Source organism: Macaca mulatta, chromosome 13, assembly GCF_049350105.2.
Source record: "Macaca mulatta isolate MMU2019108-1 chromosome 13, T2T-MMU8v2.0, whole genome shotgun sequence".
NCBI lineage: Eukaryota > Metazoa > Chordata > Mammalia > Primates > Cercopithecidae > Macaca > Macaca mulatta.
The window spans coordinates 22,125,396-22,151,880 of NC_133418.1; the positions used below are offsets into that span (position 1 = coordinate 22,125,396).

The 26,485-nt window shown below is 43.9% G+C and overlaps 1 protein-coding gene across 3 annotated transcripts in view; it reads left to right on the forward strand.

Annotated features, from left to right (window-relative positions):
* MERTK (MER proto-oncogene, tyrosine kinase) overlaps positions 1 to 26,485 on the forward strand; it is a 133,659-nt gene that overhangs the window by 91,998 nt on the left and 15,176 nt on the right. For all 3 annotated transcript variants that reach the window (XM_001086951.5, XM_077959003.1, XM_077959004.1), the window contains 7 exons: positions 558 to 711; positions 3,624 to 3,777; positions 7,785 to 7,870; positions 10,308 to 10,403; positions 11,120 to 11,200; positions 16,510 to 16,602; positions 18,330 to 18,448. In XM_001086951.5, coding sequence (XP_001086951.3) covers positions 558 to 711; positions 3,624 to 3,777; positions 7,785 to 7,870; positions 10,308 to 10,403; positions 11,120 to 11,200; positions 16,510 to 16,602; positions 18,330 to 18,448 — 783 coding nt within the window. The remainder of the gene's footprint in view (positions 1 to 557; positions 712 to 3,623; positions 3,778 to 7,784; positions 7,871 to 10,307; positions 10,404 to 11,119; positions 11,201 to 16,509; positions 16,603 to 18,329; positions 18,449 to 26,485) is intronic.

A 26,485-nucleotide genomic window follows, 5' to 3' on the forward strand; every position in this document is an offset into this window, starting at 1 on the left:
ACATACAAATAAAAGTAAAACCAGAGTTTTGAAAATTGAGCAAGTTGTACATTTGTCACACTGAAAGAAAAAAAAAGTGTCAGTGCCCTCTTCCAGGTAGATTTTAGTCAAACTGCTTATAATTTCAAAGAACAGGAGGCCACTCATGCTGGTTCAAGGGCAGGTGGCAGGTGGACAGTGTCAAGGGACAATGTGACTGGTGTATTGTGCTGTGGGTGGTTCTGAGGATTGAGGGCTCAAGGAGTCAGTCTTGTCTGCCATCTGGGTGCATCTACTACGTGCTCCCTCTCTTCCAGAAGCTTCTTTAGGACCACTGTAAGTGCCATGCCCTCATAGCCCTAGCTTGCCAACACCCCCCAAAACTTGAGGTTGCATCCTGTCCCTACTCGCCTTTTGGTTCCATTGGCCATGGCCTGAGTGAGGAAGGAATGCTGTGAAAGTGTGGCTTCTGGCCCCAGACGTGGGCAGGACGGCTTCCCTCAGAAGGAACTATAGACATGCCTGCAGTTTGCCTGGCCGTCAGTGTTTTCATTTCCTCTTTTCCTCTCTGTCCCCAGAAAGAGCTCTTGGAGGAAGTTGGCCAGAATAACAGCCGAGCTCAGATCTCTGTTCAAGTCCACAATGCTACGTGCACAGTGAGGATTGCAGCCGTCACAAAAGGGGGAGTCGGGCCCTTCAGTGACCCCGTGAAAATATTTATCCCTGCGCACGGTGAGAGCTATACCCAGTAAGGGCTGATAGGGTGTGATGGTCCAGGCAGTACACAGATTGCCAGAAAGTAACCTGGGGGATGGATGGCTGATTAAAGAATGAAAAATAAGGCTGGGCTTATCTCAACACTTCAGGAGTCAAAAGCAGGAGGAGTTGGAGACCAACCTGGGCAATGGACAGCATAGTGAGACCCTGTCTCTACAAAAAAATACGTATTTTTAAAATTTGCTGGGCATGGTGGATCATGCCTGTTGTCCCAGCTACTTGGGAGGCTGAGATGGGAGGATTGCTTGAACCCAGGAGGCAGAGGTTTCAGTGAGCTATGATCACACCACTGTACTCTAGCTAGGTAAGAGAGCGAGACCCTGTCTCAAAAAAAAAAAAGGAAAAATAAGAATCAAAAATACTTTTTCCACTGATAAAGATAGGATATGATAACATGCTTTATAGAACTGCTGATACCCATAGGTCCCTCCTGTAGTTACTATTAATGGTAATAACTTACTTGGGAGATCAGTCTTTTCAGATGCCAACTTTGGCTTTACTTATTGAACTTAGTTGCAATGATATATACTGTACATGACTGAATTTTAGATAAATGATATAGCTAATCCTTAGCTGTCTATAATTGGGACAATTTATTTGCTGGTGCTTGTTTTGCTGTGTTTCAAACAGTACTGCTTTGCCATGTTTTTACCCATTCAAGCCTTGGGTAACATGCCTTGTGCTTTGTCTGCACAGAATATGAAATATTTCCTATGGAAGCCATCCTCAGACTGTCCTGGGCCCACTGAGCTAAATGCCCAGCCATACGTGTTGGCTTTTGCATGTTGCTGGAATGTCCTTTGGCACGGTGCCACCGTGGTACCCCAAGTGAACCAAGTGCTGTGCTCACTCCATAACCCAATGGAGCCACTTTGTTTGACTCTCACCTTCCCTAGGTTGTTTAATGTTAAATGACTGTCATAAAGTCCATGGATAGGCATCTAGATCAGTGTGCTTATACATTAAGTTTTTGCCAAAAATGACCTTTGTACCCAATAGCAGACAGAACTTGTGAGCAGATGACTGAGTTCCCACCTGTCTGTTACCAGGGACCCTCAAACTTGCTCTCCCTTTTGGTGCTGAAATGGAACCATATTACGTTCCTGCAGCCCATAGGCACAGTTCCTGGGAAACACTAGTAACTGGTGATGGGGAGGCAAGATGTGTCTACCTGGTAGAAATTCAAAGACACTGAGATTCTGCCTGGACATGGTGACTCACGCCTGTAATTCCAACACTTTGGGAGGCCAAGGCAGGCAGATCACTTGAACTCAGGAGTTCAAGACCAGCCTAGCCAACATGGTGAAACCCCATCTCTATCAAAAACAATAACAACAACAACAAAAATTAGCAGGGTGTGGTGGCATGCGCCTGTGGTCCCAGCTACTTGGGAGGATTGCTTGAGCCCGGCAGGTGGAGGTTGCAGTGAGCCAAGATCACGCCATTGTATTTCTGCCTGGGTGACAAAGTGAGACCCCATCTCCAAAACGAAACAAAACAAAACAAGAACAAAGACAATGAAATTCTGATTCTAAAGGGACAGCTTTAAAAAATCGGAGTTTAGGCTGGGCGCGGTGGCTCATGCCTATAATCCCAGCACTTTGGGAGGCTGCGGCGGGCGGATCCCTTGAGGTCAGGAGTCCCAGACCAACCTGGCCAACATGGTGAAGCCATGTTGGCTATGCAGGCATTCCTTACCTTGCCTGGCTCCAGTATGCACAAATTTCAATTACCACAGTTAAAAAACAGCCATGCCCCAACAATATAGTTCAAATTTTAGTCACCATTCTATATTAACTATAATGGCAGAAAGCATAAACTCGGGCGGCTGGCTCTTCAGGCCACCAATCACTGTAGAAATAACAGATGCACATCACTCTCAGGACCAATGGCGTCATTTCTTTCAAAGTCTGTTGTGATTGGTCACTGCGCCTTTGTCATTCTTTTTGTGCCCACCTAGCGGAGACATGTGGCGGTGTTGCCTCCTTGTCTCCCAGGGACAAACCCACATGCCAATTTACAAAAATGGGTAATTGAAAGAGGGAGTTGGTGAACAAAGGTAAAAGCACAGCAAAGAAATGCAAAGTGATAGTGTTCAACGTAAAATTTGAATTGAATGTAAGACTATGGAAAGTTGTTACTGCCCCCGCTGATAAACGTTAGATGTGAACCAGCGGTCCTTAGTGAAGGTGAACTTATGCAAATACATGAAGAGATTGTGACAAAAATGTTGAAAATGTCCCAGAGAAAGCGACACCGTCAAAAAACAACATTGAAGGAATACTGAGAGATATTTTACAACCTTGAAAGAATAAAAGATAAAGTATTAGCCGCGGGTCCAAACTTAGGAATGTGACAGTTCTCCAAAACAGAGAAACTATGTTTTTTCTGTATCATAAGTTACATGACTAGAAGGCAAACTATTCAACCTACTCTCGATCGTTTTTTACAAAGAAATTACACTTTAATTTTTCATGTTTCTCACATTTTTAAACTACAGTGCAAGTAAATATTAGTTGTAATTTTTAAAATTTTCTTGTACATGTATAACTGACGTGAGTTTTCTCATTGATTTTTAAATTACTATTTTTAATTAACAATTGAAAAATTATATATACCTCTGGAGTACAACGTGACATTTTGATCTATATATACGTTGTGGAATGAGTAAATCAAGCTACTTTCCCATCAGTTATTAAGATCTCTTTGCATGGTGTCAGCTTACGCAAAGGGAGGCCTGCCTGTATTTGTAGATTACAAAAGATTTAACTGAGTTCTGAAAGCTTTGAGTATTTGTTCTTCCCTGTTACAAGTCAATGTTTCTCATATATTTCAAACCCGTGATTGGTCTATTGGTATTTTACCAGGTTGGGTAGATCATGCCCCCTCTTCAACTCCAGCGCCTGGCAACGCAGATCCTGTGCTCATCATCTTTGGCTGCTTTTGTGGATTTATTTTGATTGGGTTAGTTTTATACATCTCCTTGGCCGTCAGAAAAAGAGTTCAGGAGACAAAGTTTGGGTAAGTCTCCCAGCTAAAAATGTTTGCTCACTGCTATTGACCAGGTTGTTATACCAAGTGATTATGCCTTTCCTGTTGGGCCAGCTGCTCACATTGCTCCCAGGTGGCTGCCCTACCTTACGCATACCCTAGGCTCAGGCAGCTTCCTGACTTAGGCCATGGCTTACAGAAGCAGCTGCCAGCAAAAGCCAGCCCTGAAAAGGGTTCCTTTACAGAGAAGAGTATCAGTAGGCCTTTGCTACTCAAACTGGGTTGCTGTTAAGTGAGGACTTTTATTAGAAGCCTTAAAAATAGGCCGAGGGCGGTGGCTCACACCTGTAATCCCAGCACTTTGGGAGGTCAAGGCAGGCGGATCACTTGAGGTCAGGAGTTTGAGACCAGCCTGGCCAACAGGGCAAAACGTTGTCTCTACAGAAAATGCAAAAATTGGCTGGGCATGATGACACATGCCTGTAATCCCAGCTACTTGAGAGGTTGAGGCACAGGAATTGCTTGAACCCAGAAGGGTTGTTGGCAGGTTGGAGTGGGACAGATTGAGTGAGGAGTGTATGGCTATACTTTGGAGGGGGCTGAGCCTCCCTCTTTCATTGCTCCACCTTCAGAATGCTACTAGAACATCCCACTCGCTCCAAGACTTGCCATAGGCGTGGGAAGGGCTTAAGATTGGCAGCCAGGCTGCCCTTTATTTGTGTTCATCCCAGTCTTAGGGGTCAGTTACTTTAGTCTTTACAAGCCTATTCTTACAATTGTTATATCTTAGTATGTGAATTCTAAGAATGACTATTTTAAAGAAGTGGACAAAATCTGATCTAAATCTTGAACATATAATTGACTAAAATACATCCCAGGATCTTGGTGTGACATGTGGGCTCATCATAAAACAAGTACGGAGAACCTCTGCAGAAGCTGCAAGAGTAGCCCATTAATATGTATTAAAGGCCTGCTAGGCACTGGGCACTGCAGTTGCCTGGAATACAGTGGTGAACAAAATCCTGCCCTCATGGGGTTCACAGTTCATGGGGAGTCAGGCAGTAGTCAAGCCGTCACAGAATAGATTAACAATGGCAACTGTAATAAATTCTATGTAAAGGGGTAAGAATGTGTCAGAAAAATTTGGCTGCGTGAAGAAAGTCAGGGAAGGCCTTCGTGCAGAAGTGGCTGACACCAGAGCTAAGATCTAAAGAAAGAGCAGGTATTCATTAGATGAGAGAGAAGAAGAGCATTCCAGCCAGAAAGAGCAGCACATGTCACATTACCAAAAAGTGGGGCTGCTGAGCGCAGCAAATATATTAACAAGATTACAATACTATTTCAAATATTTAAAAATAAAACTATTTCCAGGAACCCTTAAGCTCAGCAGAAGCTTAAAACAAAGACTTGTAACAGGTTATTTTTATCTCTGCCAAAGTCAGTTCCCATGGATCCTTACTACAAGATCTATTCATTTGTTCCTTTTGTAAAACCGCTTTCCAGCTCATTTTTAAATGAAAATACTTTTATTTTTACTTATAAAAATAACATTATATTTTTAAAAAATCAGATTACATAGAACAGTCAAAAGGAGAAAGTGAGACCCATCTCAGGCCCATAGTTGGTCTTGGTTGCTATTTTGGCGTACATCTTTCCAAGTGCTTTGCTTTTTGTACATCAGTATTTTTTTTAATTGTGTATCTCTTTGAAATAACCTATGTACCTAAGGTAAATTGAGATTAAATCTGTAATCTGGACTTTCTAATTCATAATACTTTCCCACCAATTAGTCTAAAACAGTGACTAAATGGATTATTAAAATAGGCTTCATTTTTTATTTTTAAAATTAATTCTTTTTTTGAGACAGCATCTTGCTCTGTCGTCCGGGCTAGAGTGCGGTGGTGCAGTTATAGCTCACTGCAGCCTCATCCTCCGGAACCCAAGTGATCCTCCCATCTCAGCCTCCCGATTAGCTGGGACCGCAGTCCCACACTACCATTTCTGGCTAATTTTTTTACTTTTTGTAGATATGAGGCATCTCACCTTGTTGCCCAGGCTGGTCTTGAACTCCTGGGCTCAAGTGATCCTCCTGCCTCAGCCTCCCAAAGTGCTGGGATTGCAGGCATGAATCACCACGCCCAGCCTTATTTTTAGAACAGTTTTAATTTTACAGAAACATTGAGAAGATAGTACAGAGACTTCTCATATGCTCCATACCTAGTTTCCTCTATTATTAACAGCTTACATTATTAGTGTCACACGTGTCTGTGTGAAGAGACCATCAACAGGCTTTGTGTGAGCAATAAAGCTTTTTTTTTTTTTTTTTTTTTTGGGACGGGGTCTTGCTCTATCACCCAGGCTGGAGTGCAGTGGCACTATCTCGGCTCACTGCAAGCTCCACCTCCCAGGTACATGCCATTCTCCTGCCTCAGCCTCCCGAGTACCTGGGACTACAGGCGCCTGCCATCACGCCCGGCTAATTTTTTGTATTTTTAGTAGAGACGGAGTTTCACCATGTTAACCAGGATGGTCTCGATCTCCTGACCTCATGATCTGTCCGCCTTGGCCTCCCAAAGTGCTGGGATTACAGGCGTGAGCCACCGTGCCTGGCCACAATAAAGCTTTTTAATCACCTGGGTGCAGGCGGGCTGAGTCCGAAAAAGGAGTCAGCAAAGGGTGGTGGAATTATTGTTAGTTCTTATAGGTTTGGGATAGACAGTGGAGTTAGGACCAATTTTTTGCGGGCAGGGGGTGGATCTTGCAGAGTACATTCTCAAGAGTGGGGAGAATATTACAAAGTACCTTCTCAAGGGTGGAGAGGGTGTATCGTACAAAGTACGTTCACAAGGACGGGGGGAATATCACAAAGTACCTTATTGCAAGGGAGGGGAGGGTGTATTGTCACAAAGTCAATTGATCAATTAGGGTGGAGCAGGAACAAATCACAATGGTGGAATGTCATCAGTTAAGGCAGGAACTGACTATTTTCACTTCTTTTGTGGATCTTCGGTTGCTTCAGGCCATCTGGATGTATACGTGCAGGTCACAGGGGAAATGATGGCTTAGCTTGGGCTCAGGGTCCTGACAATTAGTATAATACATTTGTTACAGTTAATGAGCCAATATTGATACATTGTCATTAGCTAACATCTCTACTTTGAGATTTCCTTAATTTTCACCTAATGTCCCTTTTCTGTTCTGGGATCCCATCCAGGACGCCACATTTTACAGTCAGTCGTCACATCTCCTTAGGCTCCTCTTGGCTGTGGCTGTTTCTTAGACCTTTCTTGTCTTTGATGATCTTGCCAGTTTTCAGAAGTGTTAGTTGGGGGTTTTATAGGATGCCCCTCTGTTGCAATTTGTTCGATGTTTTGCTGATAATGAGCAGGGGTTATGGGTGATTGAGAGGAAGAGCCACAGAATTAAAGTGCCATTGTCATCACTTCTTATCAAGGGTGCATATTAACATGATTTTTCATTGCTGATGTTGACATTGATCACCTAGCGGAAGTAGTATTTGCTGGGTTTCTCTACCATGAAGTTATTTTTTCTCCCTTTCCCTACTGTTCTTTGGAAGCAAGTCCCTATGCAAGCCCATACTCACAGCGTAAGGATTTAACTCCCTCCACCCCTTACTAGCTACATAAAATATTTGGAATCCTTCACCACAGGAGATTGGTGTGTTTTGTTCCATTCATTCATTCAATCATATTTTCATAAGTATGAACTCATTGATATTCATTTTATACTCATAGTCTAGTATTACTTTAGTTTCTTGCTCAGATTGTTACAGCTTTGGCCACTGGGAGCTTGTCTGTTATTCTCTGTTCTTGATGGTACCTAGCTAGAGTAGTTTCAATATTGCCAAGTAAGTCTAAAATAAATCAAAGGAAAGAAACATATTTCTTCTAGGGGGAAAGTTTTTGTTGTAGAAGAGCCCATTGAAAAGGGGAAGCTCTGTAGCATCCTTGTGGAATCAGCACCTGCCCCAGTAGCCCTGTTTTTATAGTGAAGTATCTTTGTTTTCATTCACCCAGGAATGCATTCACAGAGGAGGATTCTGAATTAGTGGTAAATTATATAGCAAAGAAGTCCTTCTGTCGGCGAGCCATTGAACTTACCTGTAAGTTGGCTTTCATTTCCCTTTTTGGCAAAAGTTAAAATAGTTGAGAACAAAGAAAGAACAACAGACAGATTTCTAACAAAAGCCAAAGGTATCGAAGACGAATGGGTATTTTTAATGTACAAAATGTCTTTAAAAGCCGCAAGTAGATAGATATTGCTATGCACAGCTCTGCGGGCTAGTTTACTAGAATCAGGAGCTTAACCTGGGGTTAAAAGGACTCCTAATGTCATGAAATGTGGCAGAAAAGAGGAACCTTCTGGGGTGACAGAAGATGGGTAGAGGTCAGGGATTTTTTTTTTTTTTTTTTTGAGACAGAGTCTCGCTCTGTCGCCCAGGCTGGAGTGCAGTGGCCGGATCTCAGCTCACTGCGAGCTCCGCCTCCCGGGTTTACGCCATTCTCCTGCCTCAGCCTCCCAAGTAGCTGGGACTACAGGCGCCCGCCACCTCGCCCGGCTAGTTTTTTGTATTTTTAGTAGAGACGGGGTTTCACCATGTTAGCCAGGATGGTCTCGATCTCCTGACCTTGTGATCCGCCCGTCTCGGCCTCCCAAAGTGCTGGGATTACAGGCTTGAGCCACCGCGCCCGGCCGAGGTCAGGGATTTAAAGAAAACTTATAACTAGCGGACATAATCTCGAGCCTCATTTCCTGTTTTCCTGGCAACCAACTCCGAGGATGATGTGCCAACATGCTTTATAGTAATTATGGTTTGAGCTTTGCTGAATCAGACAGTGGGGGCTTCTGGTTTAAACAGTGGAACTAAACAGATACTAGTGTTCCTGAATAATTTCAGAAAAAGTATAGAAAGAACATGCAAATATTAACAAATTCATGCTTCTGGATTTTTGCCCCCAGTAAAGAAAATCTATGAAAATGACAGAATACAGGTTGCTATGAAATAGAAACTTGCTTGGTGTAGAATATTATTAGTTGCTTTACGTTTCTAGTCTGTAAGTTTTGACTTTTAGATATCCTCAATTTTTTTTAATTTAAAATTTAAAAATTTGTCATTTAGACCACTTTCTCTCCTTTATTGGAGAACCACTGGATAAAGTTTTTTCTCGGAGAAATAATGTGTCCTAATTATCCACATTTTTTTTTTTCTTTCAAGAGCTTGTTGATGCCTTAACTATGGTCCAGACTGAATCATTTGCCAGGAGTTGTTGAACTGGTCTCCTTCTGGTTAATTTCTCTTGTTGCCAACACAACACATCTATTATATATCTTACTATATTACATATTTTATTATAGAAAATCGTATTCTCCAATTCCTCAAAGTGCTCATTTTAGCCCTAGCTAAGCTGTTATAATGAGGTTTTATATACAGTATGTAAAATAAGAGCTTGTTCTCTAGATGTTTTCTGTGGTTTGTGAGACTCCATCCATGGCATGGGAGGGTAGGGGAAGTGTGGTTCTTTTGTATACTGTAGTTAAGGGTATAATATTAATAGTAAAGAATTCACTAGAAAGTACCTATTGACTTACCTTCCTTACCCCTTTAAGTCAAAGGCAAACCACCCCTACATGAATCTGATTGCCGGCTGCTGCTACCACACTACAGAAAGAGAAATACGGTTCTCATTTTTGTAATTCTTCAGAATTAACCTTGCCCTGAAAGATTCATTATACTTAGTTTAATCATAATAAAGTATGAAGTTTCATTACTGGCAATTTGGGGAGAGAAATAATAGATACAAAATGAGAAAAGGGGCTGGCTGTGGTGACTCACGCCTGTAATCCCAGCACTTTGGGAGGGCGAGGTGGGCAGATTACTTGAGGTCAGGAGTTCGAGACTAGTCTGGCCCACATTATGAAACCCGTCTCTACTAAAAATACATAAATTAGCTGGGTGTGGTGGTGCGTGCCTGCAGTTCCAGATACTTGTGCTGGCTGAGGCACAAGAATCACTTGAACCTAGGAGTCAGAGGTTGCAGTGAGCCAAGACTGTGCCATTGCACTCCAGCCTGGGCAACAGAGCTAGACTCTGGCTCAATAAATAAATAAATAAATAAATAAGGAATATTTATTTTATTTTATTTATTTATTTTTTTTTTTGAGATGGAGTCTCACTCTGTTGCCCAGGCTAGAGTGCAGTGGCCAGATCTCGGCTCACTGCAAGCTCCACCTCCCGGGATTACGCCATTCTCCTGCCTCAGCCTCCCGAGTACCTGGGACTACAGGCGCCCGCCACCTTGCCCGGCTAGTTTTTTTGTATTTTTTAGTAGAGATGGGGTTTCACCGTGTTAGCCAGGATGGTCTCGATCTCCTGACCTCGTGATCCGCCCATCTTGGCCTCCCAAAGTGCTGGGATTACAGGCTTGAGCCACTGCGCCCGGCAGGAATGTTTATTATACAGGACTTTATTTCATTTTAGTTATTAAGTGAAAGAAAGCATGCTGACAATTTTTATACATACTAAATTACTCCTTTTTCAGTACATAGCTTGGGAGTCAGCGAGGAACTACAAAATAAACTAGAAGATGTTGTGATTGACAGGAATCTTCTAATTCTTGGAAAAATTCTGGGCGAAGGTAAGCAGTTTAAAGTAATTCTAATAAAATGTGGGACAAAAAGGTAAGCAGTTTAGAATAGTTCTTTAACATGTATTTATTAAATAAAATACCATCTTAGGACTCTGAGTTATACTATGGATAGTTATATTTTATTATTTAAAATGATAGACTATTGATTTTTGAAACTCAGATCTGGCAAATGAAAAGATTCTCTTCAATGCCTAGCACATACAGGTCCTTGAAAAATATTAATTTTCGTTCTTCATTGAAAAGCATGTAATTCATTGATTAGTTTCCTACGTACTTTAATATTATTCCTCTAGTTCTTAAGTTTATTGTTCTTGGCATCTTTCTAATTAGGAACAAAAATGAAAATACATATTTAACTTGTTAAGTTGTTCTTAGGATGAATGATAATGGTATTAAGAGTTTGTGCTTTAGAAACTTCAATTGTATTTTTCATGTTCTCTTCTAAGTGTCTTGGATCGGTTATAATGCTTAATAAAGTGATGAGCAAAGGTAGACCCAAGCCACCCAAGCTCATGACAAGCAGGAGACTAGAGTGCGGTGCATCGCCCTGGTTTGCGATGCGGGTGGCCTGGGCCGGCTCTGCCTGGCTACCCGTGGGTGAGATGCTCTCATACCACGTGAAGCCAGCAGCCCTGGCATTGTAGCATTTCTGTGGTCAGGGGAGAATTTGCACAGTGTCCATACAGAGTTCTTTCACTTCACAGGAGAGTTTGGGTCTGTAATGGAAGGAAATCTTAAGCAGGAAGATGGGACCTCTCAGAAAGTGGCAGTGAAGACCATGAAGTGTGAGTTATCAATGATGAATCCCATTCTTCTGGGGTGGGCAGTTGCTTCAGTATTGGGTGCTCCATGAGGCTATATGTCACAATCTCAGTTGCCAGTGGGTCAGAAGGCAATGAGTAACACTGGTCGCCAAGGGGGAATTACTATAATGAGCTCTTCATGCATGCATTACATATTCTTTTGTGGGTTTTTTTTTTTTTTTTTTTTTTTTTTTTGAGACAGAGTCTTGCTTTGTCGCCCAGGCTGGAGTGCAGTGGTGCAATCTCAGCTCACTGCAAGCTCTGCCTTCCAGGTTCACGCCATTCTCCTGCCTCAGCCTCCCAAGTAGCTGGGACTACAAGTGCCTGCCACCACGCCTGGCTAATTTTTGTATTTTTAGTAGAGACAGGGTTTCACCGTGTTAGCCAGGATGGTCTCGATCTCCTGACCTTGTGATCCGCCCACCTCAGCCTCCCAAAGTGCTGGATTACAGGCATGAGCCACCATGCCCGGCCTACATATTCTTTATACTCAAGGCAATAACATTTTTTTAAGTTTTACTAACTCCTGCATGCCTATGCATACATACTCTCTGTCTTGCTCTCTCTCTTTCTCTCACTGTCTCTCTCTCTCACTCTCTCTCATCTAGTAGAGCTAACAGCTCCAAAGGAGAGCATGAATTGCTGAGGCAGTGGTGATCTGATGGCAACATCTGACCCCAGGGGTTGTTCTGGCCGACCTGTCTAGTGTGGTGGGGCCACTTCCTTATTTGAGGATGATTGCATGGCCCTGAGGAAGCTGTGGGCTGCCTGGAAAGTAAGTTCCCCAGAAGGAGGAGAAATACTTGGTCAAGGCATATGAAGAGTTGCTATCATAAGCTAGAACTTCCAAGCAAGATGGGAAGAGAGCCAGCAGTGGGGCAGGGAGGGTCTTGTAAATCATAGCCAAGAACCTGCTTTATCCTGCAAGGAGTAGAGCGCTATTAAGAGTCTTAACCAGCTGGGCACGGTGGCCTGTATCCCAGCACTTTGGGAGGCTGAGGCGGGCGGATCACAAGGTCAGGAGTTTGAGACGAGCCTGACCAACATGGCAAAACCCCGTCTCCACTAAAAATACAAAAATTAGCTGGGCATGGTGGCACGCACCTGTAATCCCAGGTGGCTGAGGCAGGAGAATCGCTTCAACTCAGGAGGCAGAGGTTGCAGTGAGCCTAGATCACGCCACTGGACTCCAGCCTGGGTGACAGAGTGAGACTCAAGTCTCAAACAAAAAAGAGTCTTAACCAAGTAAGAACAGAGCAGGTTACATTCCAGAAAGTTCACTTTGATGTCAGTGTGGAGGAGAACAAATTACAGTGTTGACAAAAATAGTGCTAGATGCACGTATGTTTATTGCAGCACTATTCACAATAGCAAAGACTTGGAATCAACCCAAGTGTCCATCAGTGACAGACTGGATTAAGAAACTGTGGCACATATACACCATGGAATACTATGCAGCCATAAAAAAGGATGAGTTCGTGTCCTTTGTAGAGACATGAATGCAGCTGGAAACCATCATTCTCAACAAATTATCGCAAGAACAGAAAACCAAATACCGCATGTTCTCACTCATAGGTGGGAATTGAACAATGAGATCACTTGGACACAGGAAGGGGAATATCCCACACCGGGGCCTATTGTGGGGAGGGGGGAGGAGGGAGGGGGGAGGGATAGTATTAGGAGATATACCTAATGTAAATGACGAGTTAATGGGTGCAGCACACCAACATGGCACATGTATACATATGTAACAAACCTGCACGTTGTGCACATGTACCCTGGAACTTAAGGTATAATAATAAAAAAATAAATAAAAAAAATAGTGCTAGATGCCAGTTAGGACACTCTAAAATCTATGCAGTCTAGGCCCTCTCGAATCCTTTTTTTTTTTTTTTTTAATTGAGATGGAGTCTCACTGTGTCACACAGGCTGGCGTGCAGTGGTGCCATCTTGGCTTACTGCAACCTCCACCTCCTGGGTTCAAGTGATTCTCCCACCTCAGTCTTCTGAGTAGCTGGGATTACAGGTACCCACCAACACACCTGGCTAAATTTTTGAATTTTTAGTAAAGATGGGGTTTCTCCATGTTGGCCCAGCTGGTCTTGAACTCCTGACCTCAAATGATCCACCTGCCTCAGTCCCCCAAAGTTCTGGGATAACAGGCGTGAGCCACTGCACCTGTCCCAAAATCTATATAGATAAGGAAACTATAGTGACTTGCTGACTTGTCTAATTGAAATAGCTAGAAAGGGGGCAGGTTGTGCTGGGCTTCTTCATTACCATAAGATGACCAGATTTCACCGGCAGAGCAACGTAGCATTTCCTCTCCTTGTCCTTCTCCCAGGAAGGACACACAGCTGTCTAAATTTGATTCTATGGGTGTCTGGCTGGTCATGGCCTATCACTGGGGAACTTAGAAAATAGACTGTGGTCATATGGCATTTCACCCACAGTCTTCATCACGAATCATGGATGGAGATTATTTGGTGCTCCGTTTGTCAATATTCTTGGTGTTGCTTCCTTATTAACCCCTTGTACCTATTCAATACTATTTTTGATCAGGGAATAAAGTAAAGTTGGATTCTTCCTAAAATTTAAATCCACTAGTTACTGGACATTAAAGCGTAAGTTAGATTATAAGCATGTTCTGAGACTCTTAAATGAAAAGGCTGAAGTTTATTTATTTTTTTCTTTTTGAGACAGAGTATTGCTCTGTCACCTAGGCTGGAGTGCAATGGCATGATCTCGGCTCACTGCAACCTCTGCCTCTGGGTTCAAGTAATTCTCCCGCCTCAGCCTCCCGAGTAGCTGGGATTACAGGCATGCACCACCATGTCTGGTTAATTTTTGTATTTTTTGTAGACATGGGATTTCACCATGTTGGCCAGGCTGGTCTTGAATTCTTGGCCTCAAGTAATCCGCCCACTTTGGCCTCCCAAAGTGCTGGGATTACAGGTGTGAGCCACCGCACCTGGCCTGGAGGCTGAAGCTTAATTCGGTTATGAAAAGGAACCACAATAACCAACAAGCCACATGAACCGATGCTTTTTGCTTTTTAAGTAGACCGTAATGGCTAATATTTATGCGATACTCACCGTTAGCCAAAGGACATTGCAGTTATTCCCGCATTTCATCAGGACAACAAGAAGAGAAAATGAACATAACTGAAAGGAGGTTCAGGAACTAGCCCCCCAGAAACTAAAGCACCCTGAAGTCAGAATACTAACTGGAGCTGAACTGAGCACTGAGCCATATTCTGTACCATTCCTGCTCTTCCGTGATTTTATTTGAGCCTCACAGTGTGTCTGTGGGGAATCCTTCCATAATCCCTATTTAGGGATATAGGCACGCATATTAGGAGGCCTAGTGGGAGGAGCTGGGCCTGGAACCCCCTTTTTCTCTGGCTTGGCTCTGCAGTTATTTAATTTCATTAGGGTAACTTGCATAGGGATTACACCCCTGCTAATTGTCAAAGATTGAGAGAATAATCTCTAGCTTCAAAATCCCCAGGCTCAGCTACATTTACTTGCAGGTTGGACCCCCCAGGGAAGAGATGCCCTCGTGCATGATTTTAATCAGTAGTTATGCACTGTTAATGCAAATTCCCGAAGGCAAACCTGACTTTTTGTTTTATTTATTTGTTTTTAATTGGGGCAACATATACATAATGTAAAATTTACCATCTTAACCATTTTAAGTATACAGTTCAGTGATATTAAGAGCCATATTCATAATGTTATACAACCATCACTACCATCCATCTCTAAAACTTTTCTTTTTTTTTTTATGTTGAGACAGAGTCTCGCTCTGTCACCCAGGCTGGAGTGCAGTGGTGCTATCTCAGCTCACTGCAAACTCCGCCCCCTGGGTTCATGCCATTCTCCTGCCTCAGCCTCCCGAGTAGCTGGGACTACAGGCACCCACCACCATGCCCGGCTAATTTTTTGTATTTTTAGTAGAGACGGGGTTTCACCCTGTTAGCCAGGATGGTCTCGATCTCCTGACCTCGTGATCCACCCGCCTTGGCCTCCCAAAGTGCCGGGATTACAGGCGTGATCCACTGCGCCCGGCCCCAAAACTTTTCATCTTGCAAAACTGAAACTCTACACCTACTGAACAATGACTCCCCAGTACCCTCTCTCCCCAGCCCTAGCAAGCACTGTTCTATTTTCTGTCTCTGATTTTGACTCTCTAGGTACTTCATACAATATTCATCCTTTTGTGACTGGCTTATTTCACTTAGCATAATACAGAATTTTAAATGTCTCTCTTAAGCCAATTTAATTTAAAAAACGTGGTGTGAAAATGCATCCGGCTCATAAGGTGTGGTTGAGCAACCAGACTTGCAGGACACACACCAACAGAAAGGGAGAGGTGTGGGTTCTTTCTTTTTTAAAAAAAAACAGGCTGGGCGCGGTGGCTCATGCCTGTAATCCCAGCACTTTGGGAGGCCGAGGTGGGCAGATCATGAGGTCAGGAACTCGAGACCATCTTGGCTAACATGGTGAAACCCTGTCTCTACTAAAAAATACAAAAAAAAAAAAAAAATTAGCCGGGTGTGGTGGCGGGCGCCTGTAGTCCCAGCTACTTGGGAGGCTGAGGCAGGAGAATGATGTGAACCTGGGAGGTGGAGCCGAGATCCTGCCACTGCACTCCAGCCTGGGGGAAAGAGCAAGACTCTGTCTCAAAAAAAAAAAAAAAAACAAAAGCAAATATAATTGCAACAGATCAGTTAGAATTGTTCTTGGTTTTGGGTTTTTTTTTTTTTTTTTTTGGAATTTTTTTTCTTTACCATTAGACTTTAACTTTTTAGAGCAGTTTCAGGTTTGCAGAAAAGTTGGGCAGAAAGTACAGAGAATGCTCATAGGTCCCCTCCTGACACACACAATCTCTCCTATTATTAATGTCTTTTATTACTGAGCTGCATTTTTTGCAATTGATGAACCCATACTGATACATTATTATTAACCAGAGTCCATATTTTACATTAGGGCTCACTCTTGGTGTTGTACAACTCTGTGGGTTTTGACAAATGTGTAGTGTCATGCATCCACCACTACAGTATCTTACAGAATTATTTCTTGGCCCTAAAAGTCCCCTGTGCTTTGCCTGTTTGCCCCGTCTTCTCTTCCCTACCCCTACTAGCCCGTGACAACCACCCATCTGTTTCCTGTCTCTATAGTTTCATCTCTTCCTGGCCTGGATTTTAGAGAACAGAATTGCTGTTGCCCACCCCCTCCCCTTAATTGAGTGAATTATCCATACTTAACCTTTTCTTTTTTCTCCTTTAGTGGACAACTTTTCACAGCGGGAGATCGAGGAGTTTCTCAGTGAGGCAGCGTGCATGAAAGATTTCAGCCACCCAAATGTCATTCGACTTCTAGGTACTTCTGAGAAATGTGGGAGTGGGTGGCCAAGGGGCTCTGCTGATCTGCTCTGTGCCAAAGGGAAAGATCTCTGGTGTAGATACGTTTACACTTTGTGTAACCCCAACACAAACACTATAACATTGAGGTTATACACTTTGTGTAACCCCAACACAAACACTATAACATTGAGGTTTCCACCCAGACTTCTCTTCACAGTGATGTTTTCTAAGGCTGATAGTCATCATGAGCTTGCGTTTTCTGGACACTGATGGGCTCGGGAATGTTTGAGTTTTCCACAGAATTCTGGAGAGTATAAATTAAATTGTCCTTGGTTACTCAAAGGCAAGACACAGAGGTGGCCGTGTTATAATTTTTATTAATTTAAGGTTATACATGAGTTAGGCAGCAGTGGGATAAAGCTGAAAAAGTAGACAAATTCCACAGGTTATCTTTGAGAAGTAATTTATTAACCTATTTGAAAGCACTGATTTCTGGCCAGGCGCGGTGGCTCACACCTGTAATCCCAGCACTTTTGGAGGCCGAGGCAGGTGAATCACATGAGGTCTGGAGTTCCAGACCAGCCTGGCCAACATGGTGAAACCCTGTCCCTGCTAAAAATACAAAAAAAATTAGCCAAGCATGGTGGCAGGTGCCTGTAATCCCAGCTACTCAGGAGGCTGAGGCAGGAGAATCGCTGGAACCCAGGAGGTGGAGGTTGCAGTGAGCCGAGATCGCACCATTGCACTCCAGCCTGGGGAACAAGAGGGACACTTTGTCTAAAAAAAAAAAAAAAAAGAAAGTACTGATTTCTTAAGATTATGGTACATTGATGATTTCATGGAATATAACTTAGCAGTTCCATAGAATGTGATTTAATGTAATTTGGCTTTGCAGCTCCGTTACCCGAAAATTACAAAAGAGGAGATTAAGTATGGAATGGATGCTGTATAAGTGACTCTGTCCCAAGAGAGAAGAGTAACCTGGAAATAATTGAATTTTCTGCTAGCTTTGGTTTTTTGTTTTTGTTTTGCCATCCTGTGACTGGATACACGCTAAATTCTTTTGAGATCTTTCAAAGTTTTATATGACTGACACTGCAGAGAGATGTGAAAATCAATGTTTGTATACAGTATTATGTCAAATACACTACTGTTATTCATTCACTGCTATTGGCTTTAGCCGACTATGAGAACAATCTCACTTTGTGATCACACCACAGAGTGCAGGAGCTTTGCAAGCCTGGGATCAGGTGACAGCCTCTGGCTCTCAGATTCCATGATAAATGATATTGTAGCTTCTCCTCTACAAAATTGTTAAAATTCAGGGATGTGAATTTTACCTACAGCCCTTCAAAGTTGTTTTACTAGTTTAAGCATTTGCAGTGGACTTTTTCACATGATTAAATAGCTATCACATGAAACTAGTTCGCCCTTAAATCTTGTGGGGTCACTACCCCTCAGACTCAGTCTAACAGGAATTCCTGGGTTTCTAGATGGCTATAGTTGTTACAGTTTGATTTGTGAGAGCCCTCATGCCCTCATTAATCTGAAAGGGGGGGAAAAAAAAGTAGTGGACCCTGTGTGTGTTCCATTTTCTAGAACAGGTGTGAGTGAGGAGCTCTTGGGTTTTTTAAACTGTTAACTTGGTAACACATGGCTTCGGTTTGGCCAGTGGTCCTGCAGGGCTTTTCTGGTCACAGTAACAAGGGCTCTTTGTAATTGATGCTGTGTTTGTAATTTCAGGTGTATGTATAGAAATGAGCTCTCAAGGCATCCCAAAGCCCATGGTAATTTTACCCTTCATGAAATACGGGGACCTGCATACTTACTTACTTTATTCCCGATTGGAGACAGGACCAAAGGTAATGATCTCTTTGTGTTACCCCCGAACGCTTCTCAGGGCTTATGTGACTTAGTCAGGACAACCAAATCGTCTAACCTTGAAAGGGAAGCCAGGAAGGAGAGGACAATGATCTTTGTTCAGAGCTCCCTGTGTGTCCAGGGGTTGAAATGTGGGGTCTATCCTCACAGCAGGCCTGCTCCAGGTATTATTATCCTGCTTAACGGTGGGGTAAGAGGCTGTGTGCACAGTCTTATGGACAAAGCTTTACCAACTTGAGTTGGGTGGCCCAGGCTCCTGATTCTGCACTTCACACCCCTCATGGCCGCATACTCCCCAGAGCTCGCAGACCAAGGGAAGGCCATTGAAGATGGCTCTCCTAAAAGAAATTTTACAGAGCCCATTCTGGATTTCAACCTTTGAAAAAGTGTTGGTGACCCAAGAGGACTGCACAACCGATGTTCTGAAAAACGTTTGTAACATTTTACTCCCTACGTTGACTTCCCCACCGTGAGTACTGTGACGCCCTGGGAATTTTGGATGTAGCTGTAGAGGCAGTTGCAGATCATCTAGGAAATTTAGGACCACAGGCACGCCCGCCTTTCTTCAGGGTGAATTTTCAGTATTGACTTCGAGGGTTGTAGCGTTAAGGAATCATAGCCACTGGGGATGTTGTGTCTTTCATTTCCTAGGCCTCCTTATCTGAAACGAAAACAGTATCCTCCTGTTACGTTTTGTGGACAAACGGTGGACTGCGAGCAGGCAGTGTGAGTGTGTCCTGACTACGTGCCTGGCTAAGCAGGACGCCCTTCCTGCCTTGCACGCACCTTCTCCGTCTGCTGCAAAAGGCAGCGATCCTGCAGCGCTCTGGTTGGGACACATGTGGGAACAGGGTGTGGCTGGCCTCTGTCAACAGTCATTCTCTGACTGGGCAAAAGGGCAAAAGTCACTCCAGATCATCACTGCCCTTAATCACAGCCGTAAGAAACCACAGGTCCTGGGAAGGAACCGCACCACCCAGTCTACACCTTGGCATTCTCAGACACACCCCACCTTTGTCCCTTTAGCTGCCATCAGTATCAGGACCGCTGAGTGCAGTAGGGCGGTTAGGAACAACTGCTTCCTTCACTGCATCAGCAATGGCTGCGGGAAAGAATTCTTGCTGCTCTTACTTGATGGTCTGATGAGTCTACAGGATGAAAGTGCAAGGAAATTAGTTCTTAGGGACCATGAAAACTCACTCCCACTGGCTCTGCAGACAAAACACAGAGGGGAAAATGTCCCAGGCAGCACCGGTGTGGTGGAGATCTGCACACTCCAATGTATCTACAAACCTGGGGTGACAGTGGCCTAGGGTCAGCCAGGTCACTTTTCCAAGTGAAGCGGTGCCATGAAACTCACTCACAAACTGTTAACCAAAGAAGGTTTATTAAGTTCTGCCCAGGTGCGGTGACTCACGCCTGTAATCCCAGCGCATTGGGAGGCCGAGGTGGGCAGATCACTTGAGGTCAGTTCGAGACCAGCCTGACCAACATGGTGAAACCCCATCGCTAATGAAAAAATACAAAAATTTGCCGGGCGCGGTGGCTCACGCCTGTAATCCCAGCACTTTGGGAGGCCGAGGCGGGCGGATCACAAGGTCAGGAGATCGAGACCACAGTGAAACCCCGTCTCTACTAAAAATACAAAAAATTAGCCGGGCGCGGTTGTGGGTGCCTGTAGTCCCAGCTACTCGGGAGGCTGAGGCAGGAGAATGGCGTGAACCCGGGAGGCGGAGCTTGCAGTGAGCCGAGATCGTGCCACTGCACTCCAGCCTGGGCGACAGAGCGAGACTCCGTCTCAAAAAAAAAAAAAAAAAAAATACAAAAATTAGCCAGGTGTGGTGGCAGGCACCGGTAATCCCAGCTACTTGGGAGGCTGAAGCAGGAGAATCACTTGAACTAGGAAAGCGGAGGTTGCAGTGAGCTGAGATCATGCCACTGCACTCTAGCCTGGGTGACAGAGTGAGACTCCATCTGAAAAAAATAAAAAAAGAAGGTTTATTGAGTTCATTAGTTCACTCTGTGAACAAGTGCTGACTCTGAGGTGGGCACTGAGCTCTGAGGACACTAGGGGGAACATGACAGATGTGGTTCCTGCCCCATGGAGCTGACCTGCTGGTGGTGAGTGAGGGGAGAACAGGAGATAGACAATTGGTTATTCACAGTGAGGGAGCTGTGGGCACCAGGAGCACAGGGGCTCAAATGCCCAGTGGGCCAGGCAGAGCCCAGCGGGGGCACAGGGGCAGGAAGTGTGCAAGGTAACTAGACTGGGGGGTGTGGTGTCCGTGCACAGATGCAGAACCTCATGGTGGCAGGACCAGGACTTCTTTGTTTCAGTAACCTGGAGAAGGTTGGCAGATAGATCAGAGATGGTGATTGGAATATGCTGCGGGCTCTGCCGCTTAGAAGGAGGGATTGCTGCAGAGAAATGTGAGTTCCCTTTCCCCCCACCCCCCACACCCAGTCATTGAGCATCTTCTTGTCAGTGAAGCCACATTCCTTCTAAAAGATGTTTGGGCCCCGTGTGCTGTCAGAGAAGCTTCTTGTATTTGGAGTCCCCTCTTTTTGGCTTGTTCCTTATAACATCTCTGGATGCAGGGTGCATGGAGTTGCTTTCTAGTTGTTCACTGAGGGTCAACTTGCTCACTCCATTCATCTTCTCTTTATCATGAGTCTGTCCATCCTCAGGATCAGAAGACGTGTTGGGAATTGGTAGGCCAGCATACTTGCCTCAGCAGTGCCCCTAAGAGGGGCAGCATCCCCTGCCCTGAATCCTTCCAGCACGGAGAAACTAGAGAGAAGCAGAACCTCAGACTGAAGTGCGCTGACCTGCAGTAACTTATGAACTTAGTAACCACAGGTCACAGGTGACTGATGGAGTTACAGTGAGCCGTGATGACAAGAATGACAACTGAGGGCCTTCCTGGGGGAAGTCGGCTTAGAAAAACACTAGTCCTCATCCCAAGAGACAGGTCCATGTGTAGAAACAGCCCTTTGTTTAAAATTTGGGAAAGGTGAAACAAACAGGCAAAAATGTAAGATGCAATTTAGGGTCAGCACATGCCAGAGCCTGCTTCTCTACTTCCAGCTGACGTTCTTGGTATCTTATGCCTGTGTGTGATGCAGGGGAGGGGACTTTTGCTTTTTTTTCCCCCTTTTACTCTTTCTCTTCTTCCTAGGGACAGTCTAAGTGACCAGGAGCATGGCCCCGTTTCTTTTTTCCAGTTCCCCCCTGGCCCCACGCCCACACATACTCCTGTTCTCTTCCATGAGAATGCACTTATCCTTCACCAGGATGAGTACTAACCGTAGACACAGGAAGCGGTTAAAAAATCACCGAGACTCTTCCAAAGAGGTGAGGGGCCTAGTCCAACACAGAAAATATTATAGACAGGGCTGAGTATTTTCGTCCTCTTTTACCCCCAAAAAGAAAGATGATTGCATTATACGAAGTCTGTAAGGGATTTAAAAATTACCCACAATTCCCAACACCTTAGTACAATTGTTGGTGATTTCAGACATTCAGCTCTCATTGTTCACTCCATGCCTACATTTCTCATGGCCTTCACGTCACTACATACACTCCTGCCCCTGGGATGATAGTGGCTAACCTTTCTCAAGCATGTAGCGTAGGCCAGCCTGTATTTTGCATGTATTAATGCACCAATGGCACAACAACCCTAGAAAGTAGTTACTAGTGGAGTCTAAGGTGAGGAAACTGAGGCACAGGGGGCCATGGTGAAAGCAGGATTGGCCCCCAGGCTGCACACTGTGTGCCTTCAATGCTCTTCTGACTGCCCCATTCTGTGTGCACCTCTCCCCAGCAGGGCAGCACCCAGACAGATCCCTATGAGTGGTGGCACCTCATCTTCTTCAGTGGGTTTTGTTTCATGTTGATGGGTGATTTTACTTACATTTAATTTATGGTGTGTCGTATAATTTTGTGTGTTTGTGTGTGTGTGTGTGTGTGTGTGTGAGAGAGAGAGAGAGAGAGAGAGAGAGAGAGAGAGAGATGGAGTTTCGCTCTTGTTGCCCAGGCTGGAGTGCAATGGCACAATCTCAGCTCACCACAACCTCCGCCTGCTGGGTTCAAGCGATTCTCCTGCCTTAGCCTCCCGAGTAGCTGGGATTACAGGCATGCGCTACCATGCCCAGCAAATTTTGTATTTTTAGTAGAGACGGGTTTCTCCTTGTTGGTCAGACTGGTCTCAAACTCCCCAACCTCAGGTGATCCTCCCGCCTTGGCCTCCCAAAGTGCTGAGATTACAGGCCACCATGCCTAGCTGGTATGTTGTACAATTTTTCTAATAATTTATTGCGGGTCTGGGAATTTCATGTTATTGTACAAGAGTGCATTTTGTAACAAAAAGATTAAAAATACACAGGGCTATTTGGTGGCCCAAAATTGCCTGTCTTTATTTGTGAAGCTTAACTCTCCTCCCTGTTTTGGACACCTGTGTAAATATGGCGAGCCTCATATAGGATCTCTTTCTTGAATCTTTATAGAGGAGAAATAGAGGAACAATTTATATTCTTTTAAATTATCATACAGTAAAATTGACCTGTTTTCCCTTTTTGTTACGTAAGTCTAGGAATTTTAACACTTATATAGTTTAATGTACCCATAATCGTAATCAGGATATGGAACAGTTCTATCACCCAACAAAATTCCCTCCTGCTACCCCTGTATACACCTTCTACCCCCGTGACTGACCCATGTAACCACTCATCTTTTTTCTCTCCCGATAGTTTTGTCTATCATACGTGTATAATTTTTTTTTTTCTTATTGAGACAGAGTCTTGTTCTGTCACCCAGGCTGGAGTGCAAGGGCGCAATCTCAGCTCACCGCCACCACCGCCTCCTGGGTTCAAGCAATTCTCCTGCCTTAGCCTCCTGAGTATCTGGGACTATAGGCGCCGGGCGAATTTTTTTTGTATTTGTTCTAGAGATGGGGTTTCACCATGTTGGTCAGGCTGGTCTCAAACTCCTGACCTTAAGTGATCCACCCGCCTCAGCCTCCCAAGGTGCTGGGATTACAGGTGTGAGCCACTGTGCCCAGCCAGTTTATAACCTTTTGAGACTGGCTTGCTTCACTCAGCATTATTTCTTTGAAATCCAGCCAAGGTGTGTATATCAATAGTTCATTCCTTCTTTATTGCTGTGTAGTATTCCATTGTATGCTTATACCACAGTTTATCTGTTCACCTGTTTAGAGACATATGAGTTGTTTCTAGGTTTTAGCAATCATGAATGAGACTGCTGTAAAATTCACATACAGATTTTTGGATGAAGTCTTCATTTTTCTAAAGTAAATGCCCAAGAGTAGGTTGCTGGGTCATATGGTAAGGGCATATTTAACCTTATAAGAAACTGTTTTCTAGAGAGGCCCCTCCATTTTACATTCTCACCAGCAGTGTGTGAAAAATGCAGTACTCCTTATTCTTATTAGGACTTGGTATTTTTGGTGGCTTTTCTGGTTTTTGCTTATAGCTGTCCTGATTGATGTAGAGTGATATCTCACCGTGGTTTTTATTTGCATTTCCTGAATGACTAATGATGTTGAGCATCTTGCCATGTGCTTATTTGCCATCCTTATATCCTCTTTGATGAGTGTCTGCTGTTCAAGTATTTTGTTCATTTTTTAATGGAGTTGTTGATTTTCTTATTGACAAATTTTGAGAGTTCTTTATATATTCCAGATACAATTCTTTTGTTGGATATGTGATTTTCAGAGCTTATTTTCCAAGTTTGTGGCTTGTCATTGCATTCTCTTAACACAGGCAAAAAAAAATGTACATTTTGATAAAGCCCAATTTATCAGTTTTATTTTTTAATGAATCATGCTTTTGCTCTCTTGTCTAAGAACTCTTTGCCTAACCTCTAGTAAAAAGATTTTCTCCTATTTCTTTTCTAAAGATAGTGTGGTTTTACATTTTACATTTAAGTATATGACCAATTCTGAGTTATTTTTTGTATAGGGTTTGAGATTTAGTTTAAGGTTTGCTTTTTTTGCATATAGATGACCAATAGCATTTGTGAAAAGACTGTCCTTAATCCACTGAGTTGCTTTTGTACCTTTGTCTAAAAGCAGTTGGTTGTACATTTCTGAGTCCTGTGTTCTGTTTCGATAAACTGTGTTCCCATCCTTTGCCCCTACCACATTGTCTTGATTACTGAAGCTTTGTTATAAATCTTAAAATCACCCAGTGTGATTCCTCCTACTTCATTCTACTTTTTCAGAATTGTTTTAACTATTCTGGTTTCATTGCCCTTCCACTGAAACTTTAGAATCAGCTTATCTGTGTCTGGCAAAAGTTCTGCTGTAATCTTATATCCTTTTGAACAAAATAACAAGTAAGGGAAACAAGTACACAGACTTTACTGACTGATGAATAGTTTCCATTTGCAAAAAAATACAAGTGTATTTTCAATGATGGAAAATAACTTTCAAGTATTAAAAAGATAAAAAGGAATGTAGTTTCCTATTTTGTTACTTAGTAGCCACAGATAAGATGGAAGACATAAAGTGCATAGACAAACAGAAAAATCAAGCTTTTATTCAGATCTTTTCTTTGCTGCCTGGAACAAATATCTCATGTTCCTGCTAGAGCGGCCCAAGACTATTATCAGTGTATTTGATACTGTGATGGCCCAATATCAGTGTATTTAAACGTGCTTCTCCAGCAGGGCTTGGGTGCTGGACCCGTAGTGCCAGTCTACCCAGGGCAGACATCACCGCTGGAGCTCTGCAGGGCAGACAGGCAGATGATGAGACACGACCCCAGGTCTCATGGAGATCAATAGTACAAAGGGAGATAGTCTGTAATAACATATGCATCACACAGCGGTGTGAGCAGCCTGCTAGAGCTTCAGGGAAGAAACGAGTTCTTACTGGAGAAATGTTTAAAATATTCCACACTGCTGACCGAGCATGGTGGCTCACGCCTGTAAGCCACCTTTGGGACGCCAAAGGTGGGTGGATCACCTGACGTCAGGATGTGTCTGGAGTTGGTTCCTTCGGGTGGCTTCTTGGTCTTGCTGACTTCAAGAATGAAGCCACAGACCTTCGCAGTGAGTGTTACAGCTCTTAAAGGTGGCACGGACCCAAAGAGTGAGCAGCAGCAAGATTTATTGTGAAGAGCGAAAGAACAAAGCTTTTACAGCACAGAAGGGGACTCAAGAAGGTTGCCACTGCTGGCTGGGGGTGGCCAGCTTTTATTCCCTGATTTGTCCCCGTCCACATCCTGCTGATTAGTCCATTTTACAGAGTACTGATTGGTCCATTTTACAGAGTGCTGATTGGTGCATTTACAGTCCTCTAGCTAGACACAGAGTGCTGATTGGTGCATTTTTACAGAGCGCTGATTGGTGCATTTACAATCTTTTAGACGCAGAGCCCTGATTGATACGTTTTTACAGAGCGCTGATTGGTGCATTTACAATCCTTTAGCTAGACACCGAGCACTGACTGGTGCGTTTACAATCCTGTAGCTAGACAGAAGAGTTCTCCAAGTCCCCACTCGACCCAGGAAGTCCAGCTGGCTTCACCTCTCAAGGAGTTTGAGACTGGCCTGACTAACATGGCAAAACCCCGTCTCTACTAAAAACATAAAAATTAGCCGGACATGGTGGTGCATGCCTGTAATCCCAGCTACTTGGGAGGCTGAGGCAGGTGAATCGCTTTCACCCAGGAGGCAGAGGTTGTAGTGAGCTCAGATCGCGCCACTGCACCACTCCAGCCTGGGTGACAGAGCAAGACTTCATCTCAAAAAATAAAAAATAAATTCCACACTGCCATCATGGATTTCCTCAAAAGAGTGGTAGGAGGAGTACAGTGGAAAATTAAGAGAAGCACACAGTCAGGATCAGAATGAGCAAAGACCAAATGATCTGGGAACATACCCATGTTTTGAGAGAAGTAGATTGTCTCACATGGCAACAGCAAAGCAGTGGAAGGATGGGAGGAGGGGTGATAAAACAGTAAAGAGAAGTTGGGGTCAATGTTTAGATTCTACAA